Source organism: Microchirus variegatus (assembly GCF_963457635.1).
Source record: "Microchirus variegatus genome assembly, chromosome: 8".
Classification (NCBI taxonomy): Eukaryota; Metazoa; Chordata; class Actinopteri; order Pleuronectiformes; family Soleidae; genus Microchirus; species Microchirus variegatus.
Window position 1 is genome coordinate 11,327,690 of NC_139809.1, and position 21,517 is coordinate 11,349,206.

Below are 21,517 nucleotides of genomic sequence, written 5' to 3' on the forward strand. Positions count from 1 at the left end.
AATTTGGCTTTTAACTGGAAAGTTGCTGGGATGGGTTCAATGCAAACTAAGTGTTTCAAACACCTAAGTTACAAAATAACATTACTATCAAGCTCAACAACACTCAAGTGCTGTGATGTAAAATCATTGATTTTCTCGTGGGACTTTGGCAGAGGGAGTGACCAGATTACAAGGCCACACAAACTTTATCTACCAGCTGCAGAGGCTGTTGAATGGTGAGATAAAGACGAGATATCGTAGATTTATACAAGCATTTCCTATTGTGGTGAGCCCTTTGTAGCTTAAGTCTGTTTTGTACTTCCACTGTGTTTTCATTGATCTCATGCCTGCCTGTCCCTGGCTGCTTCTCAGCACACAGGGGGTGAACACAGTGCAGTTATTTGTTACTCTGTTGTTTGATTGTGAAATGTAAATGTAAAGACTGAGCAGGTTTTTACACTTAGATAAGGGAATACAATATGTTGGTGAAAGCGTTGTGGAGGCACACAATGACATCAACACACACAAACCTTCTTTAACACACTGTCCGACTCAGTCCTGCGGAGATCCAGCGATTCATCTGCCTCCTCCTTTTCTCCATCTGAGAACACAGACGAGAGGAGAAGATGGAGTGACACGGGTGAAGGGATAGACATTTATTTGAAGTGTCAGAGCCGTGAGTGAGACAGAGTTTTGAAGAAACAGAAATGGAGCATAGATGCAGTTCAGATCTGCCTCTGTCGCCTAAGGTTTCTAAGAATACGCCCATCTTTGGTCTGTGTGCGTGCATGATTACAAGGCTCGAGTGTGTGTTGCGTGTGTGTTTTGAACAAGCTCTAAATGTGGGTGTGTTTACAATCAGATGGTGGATCATCTTGTCCCCAGATGTCCCTACCTTACCTCCATCGGCACAGGACATAATCACTCAAAACTCAGTCAACGTTTATCTTATCTTACATCCTGCACTCCTGTCCTTACATATTCAGCCCAGTGCCACTATTGTAACCCCCTATCTTGTATCCTACTGCCTGTATTCCTGGCCTCTGACCTTTCTCTATCTATTTTATTTATGTATTTATTTTAACCACCACATGAGCCCCTTACAAGAAAAACATTGTTGATTCACTGTTTGTGGCTTAAGTAAATTCTAAAAAGAAGGATTTCAAACACCAAGCAAAACACACTTCGCAAACAAGGCTGCAATACACCAACAAAACAATTGTTTCTCAACAAACAAGGAGTGAACAGTTTTCGCATTTTGCAAGACAGTATATACAATACAGCTGAGATGGATTTTATGAGGGGTGTAAACTCCTCATAAAACCCCACTCAAAAAATAATGTGAACTATCCCTTTAAAGGTTATTTAGGTGATCAATCACCACTGGTATTAATGTGTCAGAGGAAACTGAAAAGCAAGGATAATACTATTTTACCCTGCTGACATAGCAATTTGAAAGCATCACTAAAACTCTTTACCAAAACAACCCACAATCCTGTACTATTAAGTACTGTGTCTTACTTTTGCTGCTGTTCATCTGATGACTGTCAAAGCCTCCAAATGTCTCAGCTCTCCGAGGCAGACAGACTGGTCCCACACCGCCCCCTGTCAGACCAGGTGGAACACTGCAACCTGCTCCACTGGCACCAGTGTTGACCAAATCACGCAGGTTTTCCACTGGAGGCCAAAGGACAGAAGCATACGCAGCTTTAACGTTTCACTCCAGACAGTTCCACAAACCCCCCAAAACACACAAAATACAACACAAGCCCTGCTCACGTTCTGTCAAGGCATCCTTTATGATTGGCTCCCCCTTTGTGACGTAATCAGGTGTGGCCCTGAATAACATTCGCTGTCGGACTGGTGGGTTTGTGTCCTCTGGTGCAGGATGACAGGTGCTCAGATCTCTGAAAATGAGGACCTTTTCTTCCAGTAAAGAGACGATCTGCTCATCTTTCCTTCGCAGAAGCTCTGGAATAAAAACAAAAGGATTCCTGATTCCCATGTTCCCAACGCAACAGCCTTCGACGACACGATTATTGTTGACAGTTACCTCGGATCTCCTTTGCTCTGTTCTCCTGCTGCTTCCTGTCTTCCTCCGTCTCACTGGGAACTCCGTCGTCATCGTCTTTCTCCCTGTCCACACACACAAACAAACAAATACACACCCACTGTGACCTTCACGTATCACTTAAGTCCTTTCTCTATGCAGTAATCCATGTCAGGGCTTCAGCTGAGCTTTTTCCAGTGTTAAGTAGGGTTAGAATATTGAACTATTAGACATTTATCTTTTTTAGGTCAGGCAAACCCCAAAAAACACAGATAAAAATCAATCAAATCGTCAAAGGGTCATCGTTTGTGTGTGTGTCATCCTCACATGCAGTGCATTGCATCCTGTATGATGGCCATCCATATGTTGCGTTCCTCCTTGCTGCTGGCTAACACCTCCACCATCTCTGGTCTGTCTGTACCAGCTGTGATCAGAAAGAGACCTGCAGGGCACAAACGTTAAAATTCAGGTTAGCGCATCATCTGCATTCATCGCAGATGGTGTGAAAATTCAGCTTAAAAAAATAACGATAATGAGCTCGTTCAAGTTTAAAGAACCGGTGTAGAGGACTGTGCTATATAGGGGACTACCTTTTGCCTCATGCTCGAGAAATAACTAATTGAAATGGCCTTCAAGTAGCATACGTCATGAAAATTCTTCTCGAGAGCCAGTGTTTGATTTCTCCATTTTAGGATATTGTCAAACATGGCGGTACTAATTCTTCATTCTTCATTTTCAGAAAATAATAAATGAATGAAAACTAGGGCTGTCAAATGATTTACATTTTTAAACAGATTAATCACAGGGTAGCTGTGGATTAATCACGATTAATTACCATTCGTAAATATGCCAGAAAATTCAAACTTTCCCTTTATATTGTTGTAGGAACGGAAAGATAAATAAAGTATGTGAAAATCTAAATGTAAAGAACAATGAAATACTGTAAATAACTTTAGAAAAAACTATATAAACTGAGTAAAAATGTAACATATTGTGCAATACAAGTCTTTCCATACATAACAGCCAGAAATTTGTGCATAGAAAAAGAATGAATCCAAAAAAATCAACAGCTAACCTCGCTCTTCGTTAGCCACTTCTCTAACAATCAGGTTCTGTAAGGAGATGACTGTAGAGCGCTGGTCCTGGGGGAGAGAGAGGTTCATGTCAGTGTGAGGACAGACTGAGCATACAATGTGTATTTCTATGACACTGCACAATATACTGCACCACTGACCAAAGAAGCAAAGACATATTTCTGGTCCTTCTCCTGAAGAAAGACTAACACATCAGAGAGCAGCATGGCATGGACATCTGCAACACAGAGAAAACGAGATGAATAAAAAACAGATTTGCACATCAACGACTCCGTTTGTGTTAAGACCATAACGACGACGACGGACCTTTGAGTCGTCCAGCTGAGTTTTTCAGCTGCACGGCTCCGTCGTGCAGCAGCTTCCTCCCTCTGATCAGGTCCTCTTTAGCAAACATCTGACCACTCTTCATCCTCATGATGGACTTACTGTCAGTGCGACTGGAAAACACAGACACCTCAGGTTTACACATCAAGGTACGGAGAAGAGTTCCAGAAGCAAAGATTCCCTTTCTTTTCTGTCAACATAACAACCACGTATACCTGTATACCTGAAACAAACTAACTAACCAACTTATATCAAATTAAAATTAACTACATTATTCTAAGACTAACAATCGGTTCTAGATCATGACTCTTTTGGTAACTGGTTGACCTTGTTGAAGGGTTAGGAATCACAGTGAATTTACTTTCATCAGTCATTTTAGAATGTTTTTGGTTTGTCGATTGACAGAAAAAAAAAAGAGCTTTATTATGCATCTTAGCACAAGGTTACAACATAACAAAAGTGATGGGTTCAGTCTTAATAAGACACAGTGTACAGACAGTGAGCATACCTGTGGACCTCTCTCAGCCTGCGCTTCTTATCGTGTTCGTTCACTTTACTGTCCACAGCTGAGATGAGCTCCTTCACACAGCGCAGCGATTCACACACGTCGTTGTGATCTGCATCGGAATCTGTAAGAGCACAAAGTTTCCACATGAAAATGTCTAACTCCCCTCTAACTCAAACCCAGAGAGTTAGCGCAGCAACATTCAACATTTAAACCTTTGCAGGATCGTGTGAAAATATTTGACTGTTATGAATTTCATTTCCAGGTCATTAAAATAAAAATAATTATTTTGAATAGTGTATTTTCACTTATTCATTATCTGACCCCCCCCCCCCCTTTTTTTTTTAAGTCTTTCAGATTGATTTGCACCAAAAGTAGGTGTCAACGATGTTAAAATAGCTGCGCAACCAATAAGAGCATCCGTTCACTTTTAACCCTCTCTTATGACCATCAAGATAATCAGGCTGCTTGGATTTATTGATTTTATGGCTGTAGAATTGTCAAAAAAGGTTCAATGTGTGATTGCTTCCTGCCCCTTTTTCCAAGATAACTCACTTTTGATATCTGTCAGTTACTCAACTGTTTAGGACTTGCAGTACTGAGAGGCTGACATGCTGGTGAATCTCGACATAATGACAAGTATATGGACGCAAATCTCGATTTCTCTGCTTTTCCAGTATCCATCCATTTGGTCTTCTACCGCTTTATCCTCCACATGAGGGTCGCGCGGGGTGCTAAGCCAATCTCAGCTGACAAAGGGCGAAAGGCGGGGTCACAACCTGGACAGATCGCCAGTCCATACTTTCCATAGTTTTGGATTTTTCTAGATATCACAAATGGTCGACAGGATTGGCAACAGAAGGGTTAAATGCCGTCATGTGCCAGATTTCAACAGGGCTCTAGAGGGGCTGCAGAAGTGTTTTTTCCCTCTCCAATCACTTGATTTGCATTAACTTGAAATGTTATTATCAATCAATAATGCCCAAAAACCCCTGCCTACGTCGGTTTGAAATAAGCTTTTGGTGGTCTATTTTCATAATCTGAACTGATCATCCAGTAAGTAAAATGAATTTCGCCGTAGGACAGTGGAGAGACTTTAAGGGCATGTTTCGGACCTCACCATTAGTGTGCTGGAGAATCCTCTGGATCAGAACAGGATATTTGGTGATCCTCTGCGTGACCAACAAAATGCACTCTGGAATACTGAGCCTCCGCACAATGCTGCTGCTCATCATCTTCTACAAACACAGAGACAAAGACACGCTAAGGTGAACTTAGTTTTACTTTACATGGAGAAAGATAACCACAATTGGATTCAGTCACAACGTTGAACACACTGAAGAGCTGACCTTAATGAAAGCCTGGAAGCGTTTGTCTTTAACGTGCAGGTCTTTGTAGAGATTGACTGCTTCATGGTGTCGACTGCAGAACCTTCCGTAGGCTTTTTTCATACGATTGGCACTGCTGTCTGAAAACTGAATGTGAAAACAACAATTAAATATGAAGAACATGCTGATTCACAGGCTGTTAATAGAGAATAGAGAAACTACGTTTGCAAATGTCATTTGTTTAACTGCAGCTAACTAGTGAATGTCTCTACAAAGAAATCCCCAGAATATCAGCAATACTGGTCTAAATGGACATGAAAATGAACCCTGTTGTAATAATAATAACAACAATACAGTTACAGTTGACAGCACAAAATACAACTGATGTTTTGTCTCCATCTTCTGATCACCTGATTGACCAGGATGTCCCCAATGTGGCAGATCAAGACCGCATTGCTATTTTGTCCGTGACGTCCCGGCGAAGCTCTCTTCGTGTCCAGAAGTTTGTTGAGGAACTCCGTGTGTACGTGCAGCAAGTCGTCCAAAACGGGAAAAATCTAGAAAAAAAAGAATCAAAAAGATTTTAATTCAATATGTATAAAAACATACAGGAATTTCCAGCAGATGAAAGACTGTGAAGGAGAATGTATTATATGCATGTAAAAGTATGGTAAAGGGCTGACTAAATCAGTTTCATTATTACTTTATGGAGTATTTTAACATATTTTAACAGATTTTCCTGTTTCAGCATGTTTCTTGCTCATTTTCAAGTTGCAGCTCCTCTGCTAGTTGCTTGGGAGCTGCAGCGGATAAAGAAGGAAGGTGACAACAGCAGCAAACTCAGAGAATAGAGAAATAATCTTAAATTGGAGTTAAATATGACCCACATTATGTCACATTGGATTGGACGTGAAAGTACAAAGTTCCTCCATCATATACAGAGCTAACAGGTGAAACACTCTGCCAGAAATAAGTTTGTGGAATTTATTAGCTGTATTTGTATTTTGTATCTTTGTAAAAGACGGTCAGACATTTCTGAATTTCGAAATATAGGTTTCTTTTTATCAGCCATCATGATTCACCTTGTCCAGAGTATCAGTCTCCAGTTGAACCTCCTTCTGAAGGCCTTTAGAGTAGACTTCAGACATGATTTTCAGTGTCCTCACATGGTGGAACTCTGTCTGGTACAATTCTGTGGAGAGAAAACACCATTATGTCATGACAGTAGCTTTTACATCACCTTCTTCTTCTGTCGCCACAGCGGATCATTCTGTTACACCAACTGTCCCTCATGTCCTCCTCCTCCACAACATCCATAGAGCTTTTACAGTCACTAAAATGACTAGAATGAGTCACTCGGAGCATATTTTTTACCATAGATGACATCCTGTCTCTTGATTTCGTCTTTCTTTAACGTTTTCAAGAACTTCTTATCCACCGTGCTGCTCCAAGAATCAGCTTCCAGATCTTTCACGTCCCACTCGAACTCTTCCATCAGCTGGTTGTCTACCACCTCAGTGTCTTCACACACACACACATAAATAAATAGGGAGCTGTTAGATGAGTGGCATTGATTAACATGGTTAAAAAAAAAAAAAAAACTTGACTTACCGTTTGTGTGCACATGTGTGATGGGACAACCTTCATCAGGGAGAGACTCAGTTGAGGCATTGACTTTATTCCCTGGATGTAGAGCTTCGGTGGACTGAGATAAAAACTTCAGGCCTTTCAGTGGAACGTCATCTAACCTACAGAAGGCAAAACATGAACATTAAAAGGCTTTCCGTCCAAGATAAAAACAATAACAGCATCTTTCCTAGTCTTAGCGATGGCTCAAAGCGTTTTAGATTACAGTTGACTGTAGAGCACTGTGTATTTTAGCAATGCTATCATGACCAAACAGTCATGAAGTCTTACTAACCCTGCTATGTTGCTGGTGGAAATGCTCTTGGACAGGTTAGTGTGTGGGTTGAAGATGCTGGGGTGTCTTCGTGGAAACATCAGAGCAATCTGGTCATCGGGGGAGGTCGCTGTGGACCAGCGTTCACGTGACGAGGAGGAGGACGAGGACGATATCGAGGACGCCGAAGACGTAGCTAAACGGAAAGATCAGAGTCAAACGAAGGACTTTCTCTACAGGGAGTATTGCTTTGTACACCAAAGAGTTATATCTACGTCATGTACATGGTTCCTTACATTTACTCCTCCCGTTACCAGCTGACCCAGGAGAAACTTCTGGCACCTGCGACTGCTGCTGAAGACAAACACAGGAGTTGTTGTAATTATTCAATTAATTCATTGTTCTTTTAATCAGACAGTCTTTATTCCTCTGTGTAAGTCACAGACGTACCTTTGCTTTGCTTTTTGCACAGACAGGCACACTCTCTCTGCAGCTTTTATGGACATGAAGTCCACAGTCTGCAAACAACAAACAACAGCGGTCATTACTTGTCTCATGTGTCCAATGAGTCGCTGTGACTTCGGCCACAGAAAGGAAGCCTTTAAATAAAAAATAAATAAATAAAAGAAAGGAGAAGACGTACTGTTGCAATGAAAAGTGTCCTTATTGTGCAGGGGTTTGGTGCAGTGCTGACAGGCTGTGGAAAGAGGAGGACTGACTGGGACAAAGAGATGACCAGTCGCACTCTTCTTTTCTCTCTCTTTACTCTCTTGTTCCTTCTCACCTCTTCTCTCCTTTTCTTTGTCCTGAAAGACATCAGAGAGAAACAGATAGAAGTCATGACAAATAACATATCCTCAAATAATCACATAGCAGTAAAAACTTCATGCTTCAACTTGGCGCAGAGGTTCTCACCTTGCCTTTCTTGATCATCTTACTACGAATGTAGCTGAACGTGCGCCTGATCTTAGGTCCTCCTTTTCCCTCGGTGTCGCTCCGCAGAGGACCCGGATCCTCCTCTGTAATACTGACCAAAAAAACCACAGAGCTAAAAATGAAGCCAGTGAGCTAATTATTATATTGGGCTAGACCAAATTAAATCAATATTCATGTCCATTCACTTCGAATGGAATGGCCTCATGCTGTTGCTCTGGCTTGCTTTGCACTGCATACATCAAAGGCTGAGAAAGCTTATACACTAACGTTCAAAAGTTTGGGCTCACTTAGAATTGTCCTTATTTTTGAAGGAAAAGCTCTTTTTTTCTCAATGAAACATTAAATGAATCAGAAATACACTCTATACAATGTTAATGTGGTAAACGACTTCTAGCTGCAAACGTCTGGTTTTTAATGGAATATGTACATAGGTGTACAGAGACCTTTTTCCAGCAACCATTTCTAGTGTTCTAATGGTACATTGTGTTTGCTAATGACGTTAGAAGGCTATTGGATGATTAGAAAACCCTTGAAAACCCTCATGCAATGATGTTAGCACAGCTGAAAACAGTTTTGCTGGTTCTTCGACGAACGCAAACTTATTATTTGGAATAAATATCATTATTTCTCATCTTGTCAATGTCTTGACTATATTTTCTATTCATTTTGCAACTCTTTTGACAAATAGAAGTGTGACTTTTAACGGAAAACACAAAAAAATTGTATAGGTGACCCTATACTTTTGAACGGTAGTGTGTGTATATATATATTATATATATATATATATATATAAATTAAAACCAAACAAACAGTGCCATGCTTCAGATTACATATGAAGTGAACAAGTACCTGTAGTCCACTGAGCCGGAAGCGCTGGAGAATGGACTGCTCTCTACAGGAAGTAAAGAGAACAATCATCATATCAGGCCAACACAGGTGCTATGAGGCCATGCTGTTTCTATCTCATACGCCGTCAAACTTCGAAAGTTTAATTTACTATGTGACAACTACTTAAATGAAGTGTGAAGCAAGAAGTGGGGTGAATGACGCCAAACTAATTCTGCTAAGATATGCCAGGTTCACACATACATGGACTTTCCTTCAACATTCAAAGGAAATCAGCCTGTAATCCTTGTGATCTTTTGAATTAAGATCAGATTAAAACAGTTGAAGGGTTCAGGTAGAAAATTAAGCAGAATATTTTCTTTCTGTAGCTCCAGGTAGAATTAAATGACAGCCATGGGAAAAGAAGCGAAACTAAAAGACGAGACGATTCATCCCTTTGATGATGATATCCTTTCACGACGTGGTATAGATGCCATGAAAAAAGTAAGAAAAAGAGTACAGGGGAACAATGAGAAGAAAGAAAAAACAAAGGTTAATGACTGAAAAATGCAGAACTCACCCTCAACATCATAGTGACTGATGGGAACCATGGAAATGGATTTGGTGAGATGTTGGTGATTTTGATGGAACATAGCAGGACAGCTGGTTGTCGCTGACAGAACCGGATGTGATGTCTTAAAAGCACACGGGGACAAAAATAATAGTTAAAGGAGCACCAGTCTGTTATTGACAACAATCTACCAATACTCCATAATATGACTTTGTTTTACTATATACATTTGAATTAATATGTTGACACTTACAGCTGTAGTCGACAGGGTTGCAAAATGAAAAGAACAGACACATAGCTGGTTGTTGAGTCTCATCGCCAGCTCTTTAAACACTAATAATACGAATATGTACATATGTATGTGTATATATATATATATGTATATATGTGTATAAATATATATACACACATATATATACATGCACATATATATATATATATTTATATGCACATATATAAACATTCATTAGTTATTACCTTCATCTTTACTGTCTTTGCTGCTGTAACTGTATGTAAATTTCCCCACTCCCCAGGACAAATAAAGGACTATCTTATCTTATCTTAAAACACATCCACGTTGAGTTCTAAGTAACTTCAAAAGTTCAATGACAGAACGTCATGTGACATAAATACAGCAACACCCTCTCTCACACACACACACCTGGCTATCAATGCTGCTGCCGTCTCCCTCCTGTTCCTCCTCGGTGAGAGAGACAAGCGAGCCTCTCTCATGGCTGTCCAAGTGTAAACTCCTCCCTGCTGTCCTCTCTTCCTGATCACTCAGCCTGGGACACAGAGTCTGGAGCCCTGGTCTCTGCACCTCCAGTCCCTCCAAACTGTAGCTGTGTGTAGAAGCACAACAAATACTGTAGAGGGGGTTGACTATGGTGTTTTTTTATGTACATTTTTGAACATGTTGGTGTTAGAGTTGATGATGTGTGGTCATGGAAGGACAGATTCCATTCAGCGAGAGGTGGAAGCAGCGTATTGTTATTGCCCATTGGACGTTACCTTCTGTTTTCTGTTTGCTCCTGATGAGGATGCTGGAGGTTGGCTGGACACCAGCTTACACTAGAGAAAGTCGCAAGCAGGATGGATGGTAATGGCCGATGAAACAAAGACATAATTAGATGTTTGACAAGGGATTAATGAGACGGATGATGATGATGATGATGTCACCAGCAGCTCAGATGGCTGAGAAGTGTACAGAGGGTTGAGTTCAGGTTTTTTTGAAGTGTAGAGTCAGAAATGACTGTCGGATTAAGCAGTGACTATACTCATACTATATTGTAGACTTAAGTGGCTGTAGAGTTTATTTGGTGAGCTTTTTGTTTGCTTAGTGGCTGAAATCTGTTTTCCTTGAGTACTTGCTTGCGGCACACAAGCAGAGCACATACCAGCACTGTCGCCACTGAATACATCCCAGGACAATACAAGCACACTTCAGAAAACCATCCCAACTGTCAATCCACGACTGTAAGAAGAGGTGAAGAATGTGAAGAGTGTGAGGGTGAAGCAGGCGATGAGTGAAAAGTGTACCTTCTCCTGTGGAGAGGGGGCTTGGGTCTCTTCAACTCTCCTAACAGGTTGTTGAAAGAACTGCAAGAAGACAGAGGCGGACGGAATTAATCGTCAACTATTTTGATAGTCGATTAATCGGTTTGAAGCTTTTTTCATGATTAAAACAAGATTTCTGATTTTTTTCTTAGTTTCTTTGCTCTACATGACAAAGAAATCATTAAAACTGAATCATTTTGGTTTTTGGACAAAACAAGACATTTGAGAACATCGTAATTTCTTGGTTTGACAAACACTGATGAACATTTTTTAAATATTTTCTGACATTTTATGGACCAAACGATTAATAAAGAAAATTATCGACAGATTAAACGATTACGAAAATAGTTGTTAGTTGCAGTGACTAGTACTGGTCAGGTAAATCTAGTGAATTTACTAGATGTATGTATGCTCCTCTTGGGGAGCAAGAGTGCAGGCACATGTGTGACTGCTCAACATCTGTGTTTAGTATTCAAACATTCAAATTCAGTGTAAATTAACTCTTGTGTTCATCTATTTGACTGTGAACTTGTTTTTCACATGAACTCCTGCCTGCATACAAAATATTAATACTTAATAACATAATAACAATAATAATTAAAAAAATTTTTAATATAGATTAAAAAAAAATATTGCGGCATACCAATTCATCAAAACATTAATGTAACATGTTCTGTAACTATAATTTATACTTACTTACAATGCAATAGATTTTTGAATAATAGAAAACACAAAAAAAGGAGCTGAGGTCTTTCACTCGTTAGCAAAGGAATCTACAGAGGCAGGGCTAAAATAAACTAATAAATAAATAAATAAATAAATATAGATGGATATTAATTACGAATAAAGGTGAGAGAATACATAGAAAAACCAAGTAATAAAATAAGAAACTGAGTAAAAAAAAAAAAGCTTTTTAGCAACAAGTTTTTTAGCTAGTTAGCTATTTTGGCTAACTAGCTAAAAACAGACTTATATGTATATACTGTATACTGTACATAGATAAACCACTCAAATATTAAGTCCTGGAATCACAGGCATTCAAATGAAGATAAAAAAAAATTAATGCATTAATTAAATTGAAGCTAAATAAAGAAAAACGAGGTGGAGAACTTGTTTACCTGCGTCGTGTGATTTCAGCAGCAGCGTTGTTCCTGACTGGCTCCCAGCTATGACGACGAAACGGAGGCAAGGATCGAATAGAGACTCGCAAGATGGCAGAGGCAACAGGGTTTTCTGGCAGCTGGTCTTTTTCCTCTTCTTCTCCTCCTCCCATCTCTTTGCCTCTTCCTAAGGTTTAGAACAAAGAATGATCGTCTTTTTTTCCGCCCCAATAACATTGAAAATGAAGGTATGGAACACTTTAGTGGCCAAAGAGTTGCGGAATATGCAACGTGATTAGAATCCTTACAAAACTAATCCTGAACGGGAAGATATGTTGCAAAAAAGTTTGGAAAAGGAGAGTATGTGTGGAAAAACACGACTCACATTAAAGTGTACTTTCACAGACACTAAGAGAAGTGGTTTTCTTTGTGCTCTGACTGACTCACAATAAGTGACAATCACTCATAAGGGCGTTTTAATGATGCAGTCTACCTTGGTCTTCAGTTTCTGACTGCCAGGACAATCTGCAGCTCTGGATGTCCACTGAGTGAGGTGCACCCACCGACCAAATCCCCTCACTGGGACTGGGGGTTCCCAGCTTTAATGCATCCTCTGCAGAGGAGACGGTGATGCTCAACCCTCGGCCGCCACGTTCAACACAGGGGGGAGGGTCAGGCTAGAGAGGAAATGGAAATGAGACACTTTGGTCAATGCACAGAAACTCTTATTTTGATTCTTGTATTACTCCATATCACTACTAAATCAGTATCAAACATTCATGGTGCTTCATGGCATAGTTTCTTAAAGTGTGGTGGTATGAGGAGACATTGGCAGACACAGGAAAAACAGATTTTAGCCACTTAAAAGGCTAACATGATCATCAAACCTACACTTGCTTAAGCCTATGATACCTTAAGAATATGTTTGCTGCTTTATCTCACGGTTATGCTGCCGTTTGCAACTCCAAACTGAAGTTTGTTTTGCTCTGAAAGCCACACACACGTCCTACACCAAAGTCCATGGAAAAAATGAAGTGATTTTACATTTACTTTCTGGTGCCTCCACCAGAAAGTTGAAAAGTTGAAAAGTTCAAAGCTGCATACAGGAGACTATTTCCAAGTTGGTTACATAACACTCCTTTCACCAGGTTTTCCCATCCCGGTTAATTTTAGAAATGTGCAGAGGTGTGTTTAGAAGTGAATTTTAAAATGAGGTCGTATGACATACTGGCACACTTGCAAACTCCTTTTGTGTGTGTGTGTGTGTTTATGTAATTGTACATACAGCTTTGTGAGCTAATAAACCACAGGAAGAAAAGTCATTGGCTGGTCTACACATTCTGTCACACATTAAAAATGCTGCTTTTGGGTTAAGACTTGGTTTTAGTGTTAGGGTAAGAATTAGGTCTAGATTAAAGGTTTGGGGTGAGGCATTTGATTAAAGTTAGAATGCATTATGTGCATTATGTGAATGTGCGACGATTGAAGGTTACAAATTAACACACTATTGTTAAAGGAAATTAAGCACTCCTTTGTGCTAAGATGTAGAATTAAAGTGTGTTGGAAAAGAATGGCAAACTATTCATAAACAGAAGTGGGCGTGAATTTTAATAAATAGAGCCTTTTGTTCAGTGGCTAAAACCTTGGCACTGCTAACACTTTCCCTTTAAAATCAATGTTTATTTGCAATACACACTGCACGTGGGTGAGTGTGAGAGTCACAGGGAGGTTTTGTACCCTTTTAAAGATGCCGTCGTCCAGCTTCGAGCTGCCTTTTTGCCGGTCATTGTCGCTGTGCGACAAACACACAGGCGGACTATGTTCACGGTCTGGATGGATGTCTGCAAGAAAATAAGGAGCAGAGCAACACGTGGGGAGAGAGAGGACAGAGGCCAAAACATCAGGGTAATTCAGAAACTGAGCAGGAAGTAGTCACATGGCATTTGTTCATCTTTGATTTTAGATTCACGTCAGTCTTACCTGCGTATGCTGCCGTAGGACTCTGTTGAGGGCAGGGTTGGACAGGATAGAAAACATCCCTCTTCCTCTCAATCTAACAAAATAACAAATACACAATTGAAAAGAGGTTAGAGAAACATTAGATGAGCATGAAACAGGGACACTGAAGTGAAAGTGTCACCATTTTTCTAAACTGTGGTACGTACTGTATGCGATTATTTGATCGAGTGAACCAGCAGAAGTGTCAAAAAATAAACCATTTATTGTTTATTTCACAAATGTATCCTCACGCCTGGTTCACACTGGATGTGTGTCGTGGCTGTGCTGCGTCTTGCCCACGCAGTGGCTTCGTATCTGCGGCGTTTCACCCGCACCCCCACATAGGATTATGAATTCGCCCCCCAAATTCACCTCTGACAGAAAATGCTACAGGATTTCTGTTCACCGAGATGACAAAAATATATGTTTATGTTGTGTTTTTCATGTATTCAGATTCAGCCAGTTTTGTGTAATCATTCCCGGTAGAATGTCAACATCATGAACACTCGTCTGGGGTGAACCAGGCCTAATGCAACTGGACTGATTTGTTGGTACCAATAAATAAGGATTATAAATCAATGCATTATATTCATCTTTCAAAACTTGCCACTCGGTGGTTTCATATCAGTGTGCACCACACTGAATATCAACCAAAGACACAAAGAATATTGTTGTCTGGGGAGCTAAAAAAGACATTTATATGGCGCGTTTCCACCGGCTTGCCTCGGCACGGCAATTTTGCTTTTCCACTAGCGGCAGTACCTTGTACCTGGTACTTCTTTTAGTACCGGTCTGGCGAGGTTACAAGCGAGCTGAGGTGATACTAGACACAAGAATCAAGCCAAACAATCCCGAACTATAGATCAGTTAAAAAGACGTGGGTTAATCTCCAACAAATACCAGGGAAAGGTCTAAAATCTCAATATTTAACAGAGGAGTCTGGTGTATTTAGCGACAGCACTGCTGATCACGAGCCCCTTCACAAACCCTGCTGCTGTATTTCAGTCCAGTGACTGTGTCTTAATTAACTGATTCTAATGATTCAGTTAAACTGAAAACAACTGTAGTCCTATTTTGTAGTGGAAAACCAACCTAAACCGTGCCGTGCCGAGGCGAGCTGGGACCATAGGTGTAAAAGGGGCTTTAGATAAAGGTAAACACCATCTTGAAGCACCTTCACATTCATGTAACTACAGTTGTAAATATTCTAATGTCCATGGCACCGTTGCCAACCTCCCAGGACATAGCCACAGGAGAAAATGCAATCCCTGACTGAACACGAGGATAATGCAGATGACAGCCAAGGAGCTGAACTACAAGGTCAACGTCCCCTTTAAAACAACAATGAACTCCATGGAGGAAGACCCGAGAGGATTCCACTGTATACTGACATCTGAAATGTCAGATTTTCTAGGAGGTTAACATTTTCTGTCTTTAAAAAGTAAACGTTTGGGGTTGTGTGGAGCTGAATTGAGGATTCTGAGGATTGTGTTTTTGTGTTGGCATTTGCGTTATGTCTCTGTTCATGCTCAGCATCACTGCGGGGAAAATGAGGGCCTCGCTCGATTGATTATCGAGTTTTAAATAAAGGTTAAATTAAATCTGGATGTGTGACAATATCTCATGTTGACCCAGCCCTGCTGCAAAAATGGACCAATTACTGATTAATCAACATACATTTACTGTGTTAAAAACATACAGGCACCAAACTAAAACATCAATGTTTTGTCTTCTTAATGATGACTGGTCCTAACAAGATCCTTAAGAGTAAACACACAAACATCTACCCACCTTAATCAACACCACATCTACAGTGGTCTCTCCACCGACAAAGAAGTTATACCGCCGCCTGTGTCTCTCGTACATGCTGCATCGACGTGTCAGCATATGAACAAATCCGTGGGTTCAAATCTACACAGTATCATGCCTCTCTTTACTGCGATTCTGTCACGGAAAACAATAATTTGATCGGCTACGGTTCCGTTCCCAGAAGAAGGGGGAAAAAAAAGTCCAACTGGCAGTTTACAGAGCTGCGGGCTGCTGTTTTTTTTCTCGTCGCCAAAAAAGGGTGAAAAAAAAATAGAAGGGGAAACAAATCAGATTAACTTTGGAGAGAACTGTGCTGTAAAAAAAAAAGTTCCATCGACACAAACTGATGAAAGGTCAAGCACTAATCCCGACATCGAAGCAAAAACAAGCCCTGTATATCCACATGAACGGTGTGTTTAATCAAGTAAAGTCTGCCGATCTGCTGCTCCTTCCCAGTGCAGTTCGGGGCTGGAAAATGAGCTTCACTGCCCACATCTGTTCAGCACAGCAGCCACTCCCTCCATCCCACTCTCATTGCACACACAGACACTCCACCCATCACATCTGCACTTCACTTTGCAAACAAGCTCGCTCTTATCGACTTGCTTCCTCGCAGCTCAGGAACAATAAGGGCAGTATCACAGAATCTGTTTCGCAATACGACCGAATGGTTTAGGGCCTAAATGCATTTTTTTGGTCTCAACTATCCAGACATGTCAGGTCATCTGGGATGGGTTTATCTTGAGATGGAGAAGCAGCATTGAGTTTCTTTGTTCCAAAGATCTTGAACAAGACTCAACTCTCTGCCAAAGCCTTTGATTTTCTTCTCAAAAGGTGAAGTAGGCAGCATGATATACTGTAAATCAAGTGATAGGAAGAGAATGCACCTCATCAAGGCTTTGCAGCTTTATACCTACTTTCACAGGGGCTCATATAAGCTGCTGTATTACATCTACTTTTATAAGGAAAAGGGAGAGTTTTAGAGATGGAGCGATTATGAAATGTATACATGAAATGACTGTTCTCATCTGACGGTCAGCTTTCAGTTCTTTCCTAATGCAACTTGCAATTATCCCTTCTGTAGCCACGGAACAAAGCACTCACGTGTAAATGTAACTAAAGCATCAGCTGTAACAGACACAGACAGACAGACATCTGGAAGTATTTACACCTGCATTGACCACAAGGGGTCAGCAAAGGGCACACGAGGACAATGTAAAGTGAGCAGGTGAGTAAACGTGAGCCTTTATGTCTCTCTGGTGAGGACCAAGACCCAGACTCGTAGAGCTGCAACTAACGGTTATTTTCGCTGTCGATTACTTTCTCCATAAATCGTTTGGTCCATAAAATGTCAGAATGTGTCAAAAAATGTTGATCAGTGTTTGTCAAACCTGGAAATGACGATGTCTCGTTTTGTCCACAAACCAAAATGATTCAGTTTTAATGATTTCTTTGTTATGTGGAGCAAAGAAACAAAGTAAATATTTACATTTAAAAAGCTAAAATAATCAGAAATCTTGTTTTAATAATGAAAAAAGCTTCAAATTAATCGATTCATTGTTTCAGCTCTACAGCCTCCAGACTTTCTAACACACGAATGGTAAATGTGTGAGGACTTCGGTCTGTCCCACTGTCACCGCCACTGTGAGCATGTTATGGCCACTTTTCCCACCCACAAGTGGACATTTCTGCAACGTTGTCTAAGGGAATTACCCACAGTTCATAGCAAGCGGGTGACAAACCAATCAGCAATGTATGATGGCAGCATTGACGGACGGAAAAAACCAACCGTGATGGAAAGTAATCAGAAGATATTTAGAGGAACATAAGAATAAGTAACTTCATTGACCATATATTTAAAATTTTGCCAAAAAGAGAAAACAAGAAAAAAAAGACAACACTCTGCCAAAGCCGCTTGGTTCCATGTGTAGCAATTGTTTTTGTTTTCTTTTGTTTTTTAATCCCCAGTCAGGACACCAGCTCACCACCGAGATCGTATTAATCTATTTTTTTCTTGTTTTTCTAGAACCTTGGCATATTCTCTGGTCAGGGCATACATTTTGAAGACTTTCAGTTGGTTTACTACAAGTGGACATAAACCAGGCTTGTTTAAACGTTTCTAAGACATCTAGAATATGGCTTCAGCCTCAAAATTCTTGCCTCGAGTTTCGTATTAGATAGGCCTATTCTGTGTCTCCGCAGAAGTTATTATTAATGTGGGCCCCTGACTTATGAGAAGACGTAGTTCCTGAATGTGGTTGTGCTGGCACAGTGAACTCCAACAGCAACCAGAAAGGAGAAGTTGAAAAACAGAAAGTGTCCAGCATGTGATAGTTTGCAGCCAGTCTGGTGCATGCCTGTTTGTTTTGTTTATCATCATCATCATCATTATTATTATTATTATCATGCACTGTAGCAGTCTGGGACCTACAGTAATGTGTAAAAGTCTCAGGTCACCTTTGAGATGTGTTATTTTAGCGCTGCTATAATGACCTTACAGTGTAATTATTTCTCATTCACTTTGCTGGAACACATCCAGAAAATATGCATGTATGCTTCTACAGGTTAAAGTGTTACCCCGGATTTCCACCGGGCACGTTACAGCAGCGGCGCGGTGCCTTGGCAGCCAGCGGTATTCACGGAAGATCACACGATAATCTCGATCGGACGCGAGTTCGGGAGATCCCGCGATAGACTGTGTGTATATAGGAAACAACAACAACAACAACACACCTTCTTTCATTCTCGGACGTGGAAGAACTGTTGATCTGGTGTCATAAATGATTTTATGTTTCTCCACTTCAACAATCAGTCTCTCGTTGTACGTTATGACTCTCGGAGACGCTCTGATTAATTGACTGTTGACCTGGTAGCACCGGTCACGACGTAATGTTGATGTGAAGTTGTGACAGGCTATATGACCTGCGTATTGTGTTTTATTTTGAAAGGGGGGCGAAGTGTTTTACTCTGAGTCTGTGTCGGACTTCCTGTCTGGTGCGATCCGCTCTGTTGAAATTTACGCGGTTCAGCAGCAGCAACGGCAAAAATAGAACTGCTACCTATCTGGTGGAAATGCTCTCATTGATTAGAAACGAAGCTATTTGCAACGGCGACCGTGCTGCTGACGTGCCGCGGCTGTAACGTGTCCGTTGGAAATCCAGGGTTAGTGTGACCTAGCCTTACACCTGGAGTGGAATCCTAATTAAAGTTACTAGTAAAACTTATGTTTGTCCTACTCATGTCAAGGAATATCTGCCGAGAAAAGGGTATTTAACGCCATTTCATTGACTTTCATTTAGTTCAACTCATTGACAGCTTGCTAATGTATAAGACCAACCTTCTGTCACATCATTCCAGTCCAAATGCCAATGATCACAGAAATGTAGCTGCTGTTCACTCACTCAGTGTCAGTCACTCAAACTCACCTGTGTGCCGTCCAAGTCTCTACTGGTCTGTTCACTCTCTTCTTGTGCTACAGGGAACGACTCTGCTTCTGTGAAGGAAAGATTATTATCATCATGAAACACATAAGAGTTGTTTTTGTTTGTTTGTTTGTTGAACTCAAATATTCTACATATTAAGATTATGACCCTTGGACTGTGTTTAAATTGTGAACGACTTTTTCACCCTTTATTTGAGTTACATTTTAATATTTGTTGCCATTAATTTATTCCAATTTGTTGATGTTTACCAGAAGATATTTCTATTTTTTACACATTTACAAGTTCATGAAAGATGTTGTTCTGGTCCCTTTCCCCATCGTTAAACATCACCATATGGTGATTTTTGAGGGCTTTTATGGTTAGTTAAGAAAGTGAGGGTTAGTTGATGTATTTTGTTTGCTGTTGTTCTCAAAAAGTAATCATGATGTCGGCTTGTTGATTTGGCCCTGGTTCACCCCAAGGTCTGAGCTACTGGTAATTTTCACTTGTGTCACAATAAACTGTCCGCATCATTACCATTTCTCAGCCCACCTCTAGTTTCACTGTCCAATGCTAAGTCTTGATGATATCATCACGTTGCCTGGATACAGAGCTCCATATAAAGATCCAGCGGGGATCAACAATTGTCTCACTTCAGCCTCTCTCTCCCACACAACTGCACACACAGTCTCCGCACTGTTACCGACATCATTCCTCCGCCACTCGCTTCCCTCTTTTAACTCTGAAAACAATGCAGCTAAAATATGACGCTGTTAAAAACGGAGGGTGACATTAAAGGGCTCTGAAAATTTACTGTACATGGACTAGGGTTTGAGATGCTTATACCGGTCACGATTACTTTAATTAATATTATGTTCTATGACTCTGGAGGAACCCCATGTTACCGAACACTGACTGTAGAGCTGCTGCTATTCTGATGAACCAAAGTTGTATAATTGTCTTGTTTAATTTAATAATTGGCAATTTGAACTCCCTACCGATGTTGCTGAATGTAACTTAAAGGAGACATATTATACCCTATTTCTACAAGTGAACCTAGTTCCCTGGTGTCCCAATGAACATGTCAGGGACATGCTTTGGTCAAAATACCTTAAGGATGAAGCACCACAGCAGTTCAATCACCCTGCCACTAAAGCCCTGTTCAGAACGCTCGTTTTTGAATGCCTGTCTCTTTAAATGCAAATGAGACACAGAAAGTACGTTAGCGTCACTGACAGCTAACAGCAGTTAGCATTTGGAAATTTGTAAATGTATCCACTGGTCACTTAAATCCTCTGAGGCTGCAAGTTTGCGTAGAACTCTGTGCTGCACTGTGCAGCCAAGAATAGAACACTTTACCTACTCATAGAGCCTCCAGAGTCCCAAATATAAGTATCAAAATGATTAAAAAGTTGATTTTGCATAATATGTTCCCTTTAAGTGAACTTGACATGACTTTGAAGGAATAGCTTTTTTCCACATGTGTGGGTGCGCAGGGTTCTCATGCGTTATCAGCATCTCACATACAGCTGACGGCGCTCTGCATCCTCCCCTTGCCGAGACAACCACAGGGGAGGGGCAGGCATGCTATCAGTGAAAACAATGCCGTCAATCGGGCCACAGTGAAACGATTTAAGCCACAAAATAAATGGCTGACGTCATAAAAGCTAACTTTATCTTGCCCTTTGTAAATCGCTCTCTCTTCCACACCAAAGCCCGGAGAAAAAAAATCTGGGATTTTACATTACTACAAAAAGGTAGTAGTTCAAAGTTTCCTCAGCGATCAAATGTACCAAATGAGGCCGTAGTCCAGTCCAATATAGACTTTCTATCTGAACTCTGGTGCAGGAGAGTGTACTGTTTGCATAGCATCACATGTTTTTTTGTGGAGTTTGAAAAGGCTGTTTAATGGAAAGATAAAGCAGCAAGCTCCAACCTGGCAGCTATGTTTTCATTCAGCACAGGCAAAGTGCAGAGCACAGTCAGCTATAAGACACATGTCTTATGAGGTACAGCATTTTTTCATGTAGAGTAAAACTGTATGTGATCGTGTCTTGCACCAGCATACATAGGAATGTATTGATAATTAATCAGTTAAATGCTGTGTTTGAAGACATAC

General features: G+C 40.6%; 1 protein-coding gene across 4 annotated transcripts in view; it reads right to left on the minus strand.

Moving 5' to 3' along the window:
• The window catches only part of LOC310930442 (A-kinase anchoring protein 13), a 29,341-nt gene that overhangs the window by 6,577 nt on the left and 1,247 nt on the right, over positions 1-21,517 (minus strand). For 2 of the 4 annotated variants that reach the window (XM_083893424.1, XM_083893422.1), the window contains exons 2-31: positions 19,402-19,469; positions 14,150-14,222; positions 13,907-14,010; positions 12,663-12,846; positions 12,188-12,356; positions 11,052-11,111; positions 10,524-10,583; positions 10,174-10,354; positions 9,522-9,636; positions 8,966-9,008; positions 8,096-8,207; positions 7,824-7,986; positions 7,631-7,698; positions 7,477-7,534; positions 7,202-7,376; positions 6,892-7,028; positions 6,655-6,801; positions 6,363-6,472; positions 5,691-5,837; positions 5,302-5,427; positions 5,073-5,190; positions 3,956-4,076; positions 3,430-3,560; positions 3,264-3,340; positions 3,105-3,171; positions 2,357-2,471; positions 2,033-2,115; positions 1,759-1,950; positions 1,501-1,656; positions 510-580 (exon numbers count right to left, since the gene is read on the minus strand). In XM_083893424.1, the coding sequence (XP_083749550.1) occupies positions 510-580; positions 1,501-1,656; positions 1,759-1,950; positions 2,033-2,115; positions 2,357-2,471; positions 3,105-3,171; positions 3,264-3,340; positions 3,430-3,560; positions 3,956-4,076; positions 5,073-5,190; positions 5,302-5,427; positions 5,691-5,837; positions 6,363-6,472; positions 6,655-6,801; positions 6,892-7,028; positions 7,202-7,376; positions 7,477-7,534; positions 7,631-7,698; positions 7,824-7,986; positions 8,096-8,207; positions 8,966-9,008; positions 9,522-9,636; positions 10,174-10,354; positions 10,524-10,583; positions 11,052-11,111; positions 12,188-12,356; positions 12,663-12,846; positions 13,907-14,010; positions 14,150-14,222; positions 19,402-19,469 (3,431 nt within the window). The remainder of the gene's footprint in view (positions 1-509; positions 581-1,500; positions 1,657-1,758; positions 1,951-2,032; positions 2,116-2,356; positions 2,472-3,104; positions 3,172-3,263; positions 3,341-3,429; positions 3,561-3,955; positions 4,077-5,072; positions 5,191-5,301; positions 5,428-5,690; positions 5,838-6,362; positions 6,473-6,654; positions 6,802-6,891; positions 7,029-7,201; positions 7,377-7,476; positions 7,535-7,630; positions 7,699-7,823; positions 7,987-8,095; positions 8,208-8,965; positions 9,009-9,521; positions 9,637-10,173; positions 10,355-10,523; positions 10,584-11,051; positions 11,112-12,187; positions 12,357-12,662; positions 12,847-13,906; positions 14,011-14,149; positions 14,223-19,401; positions 19,470-21,517) is intronic. The other 2 variants (XM_083893423.1, XM_083893425.1) reach the window with 2 other exon arrangements.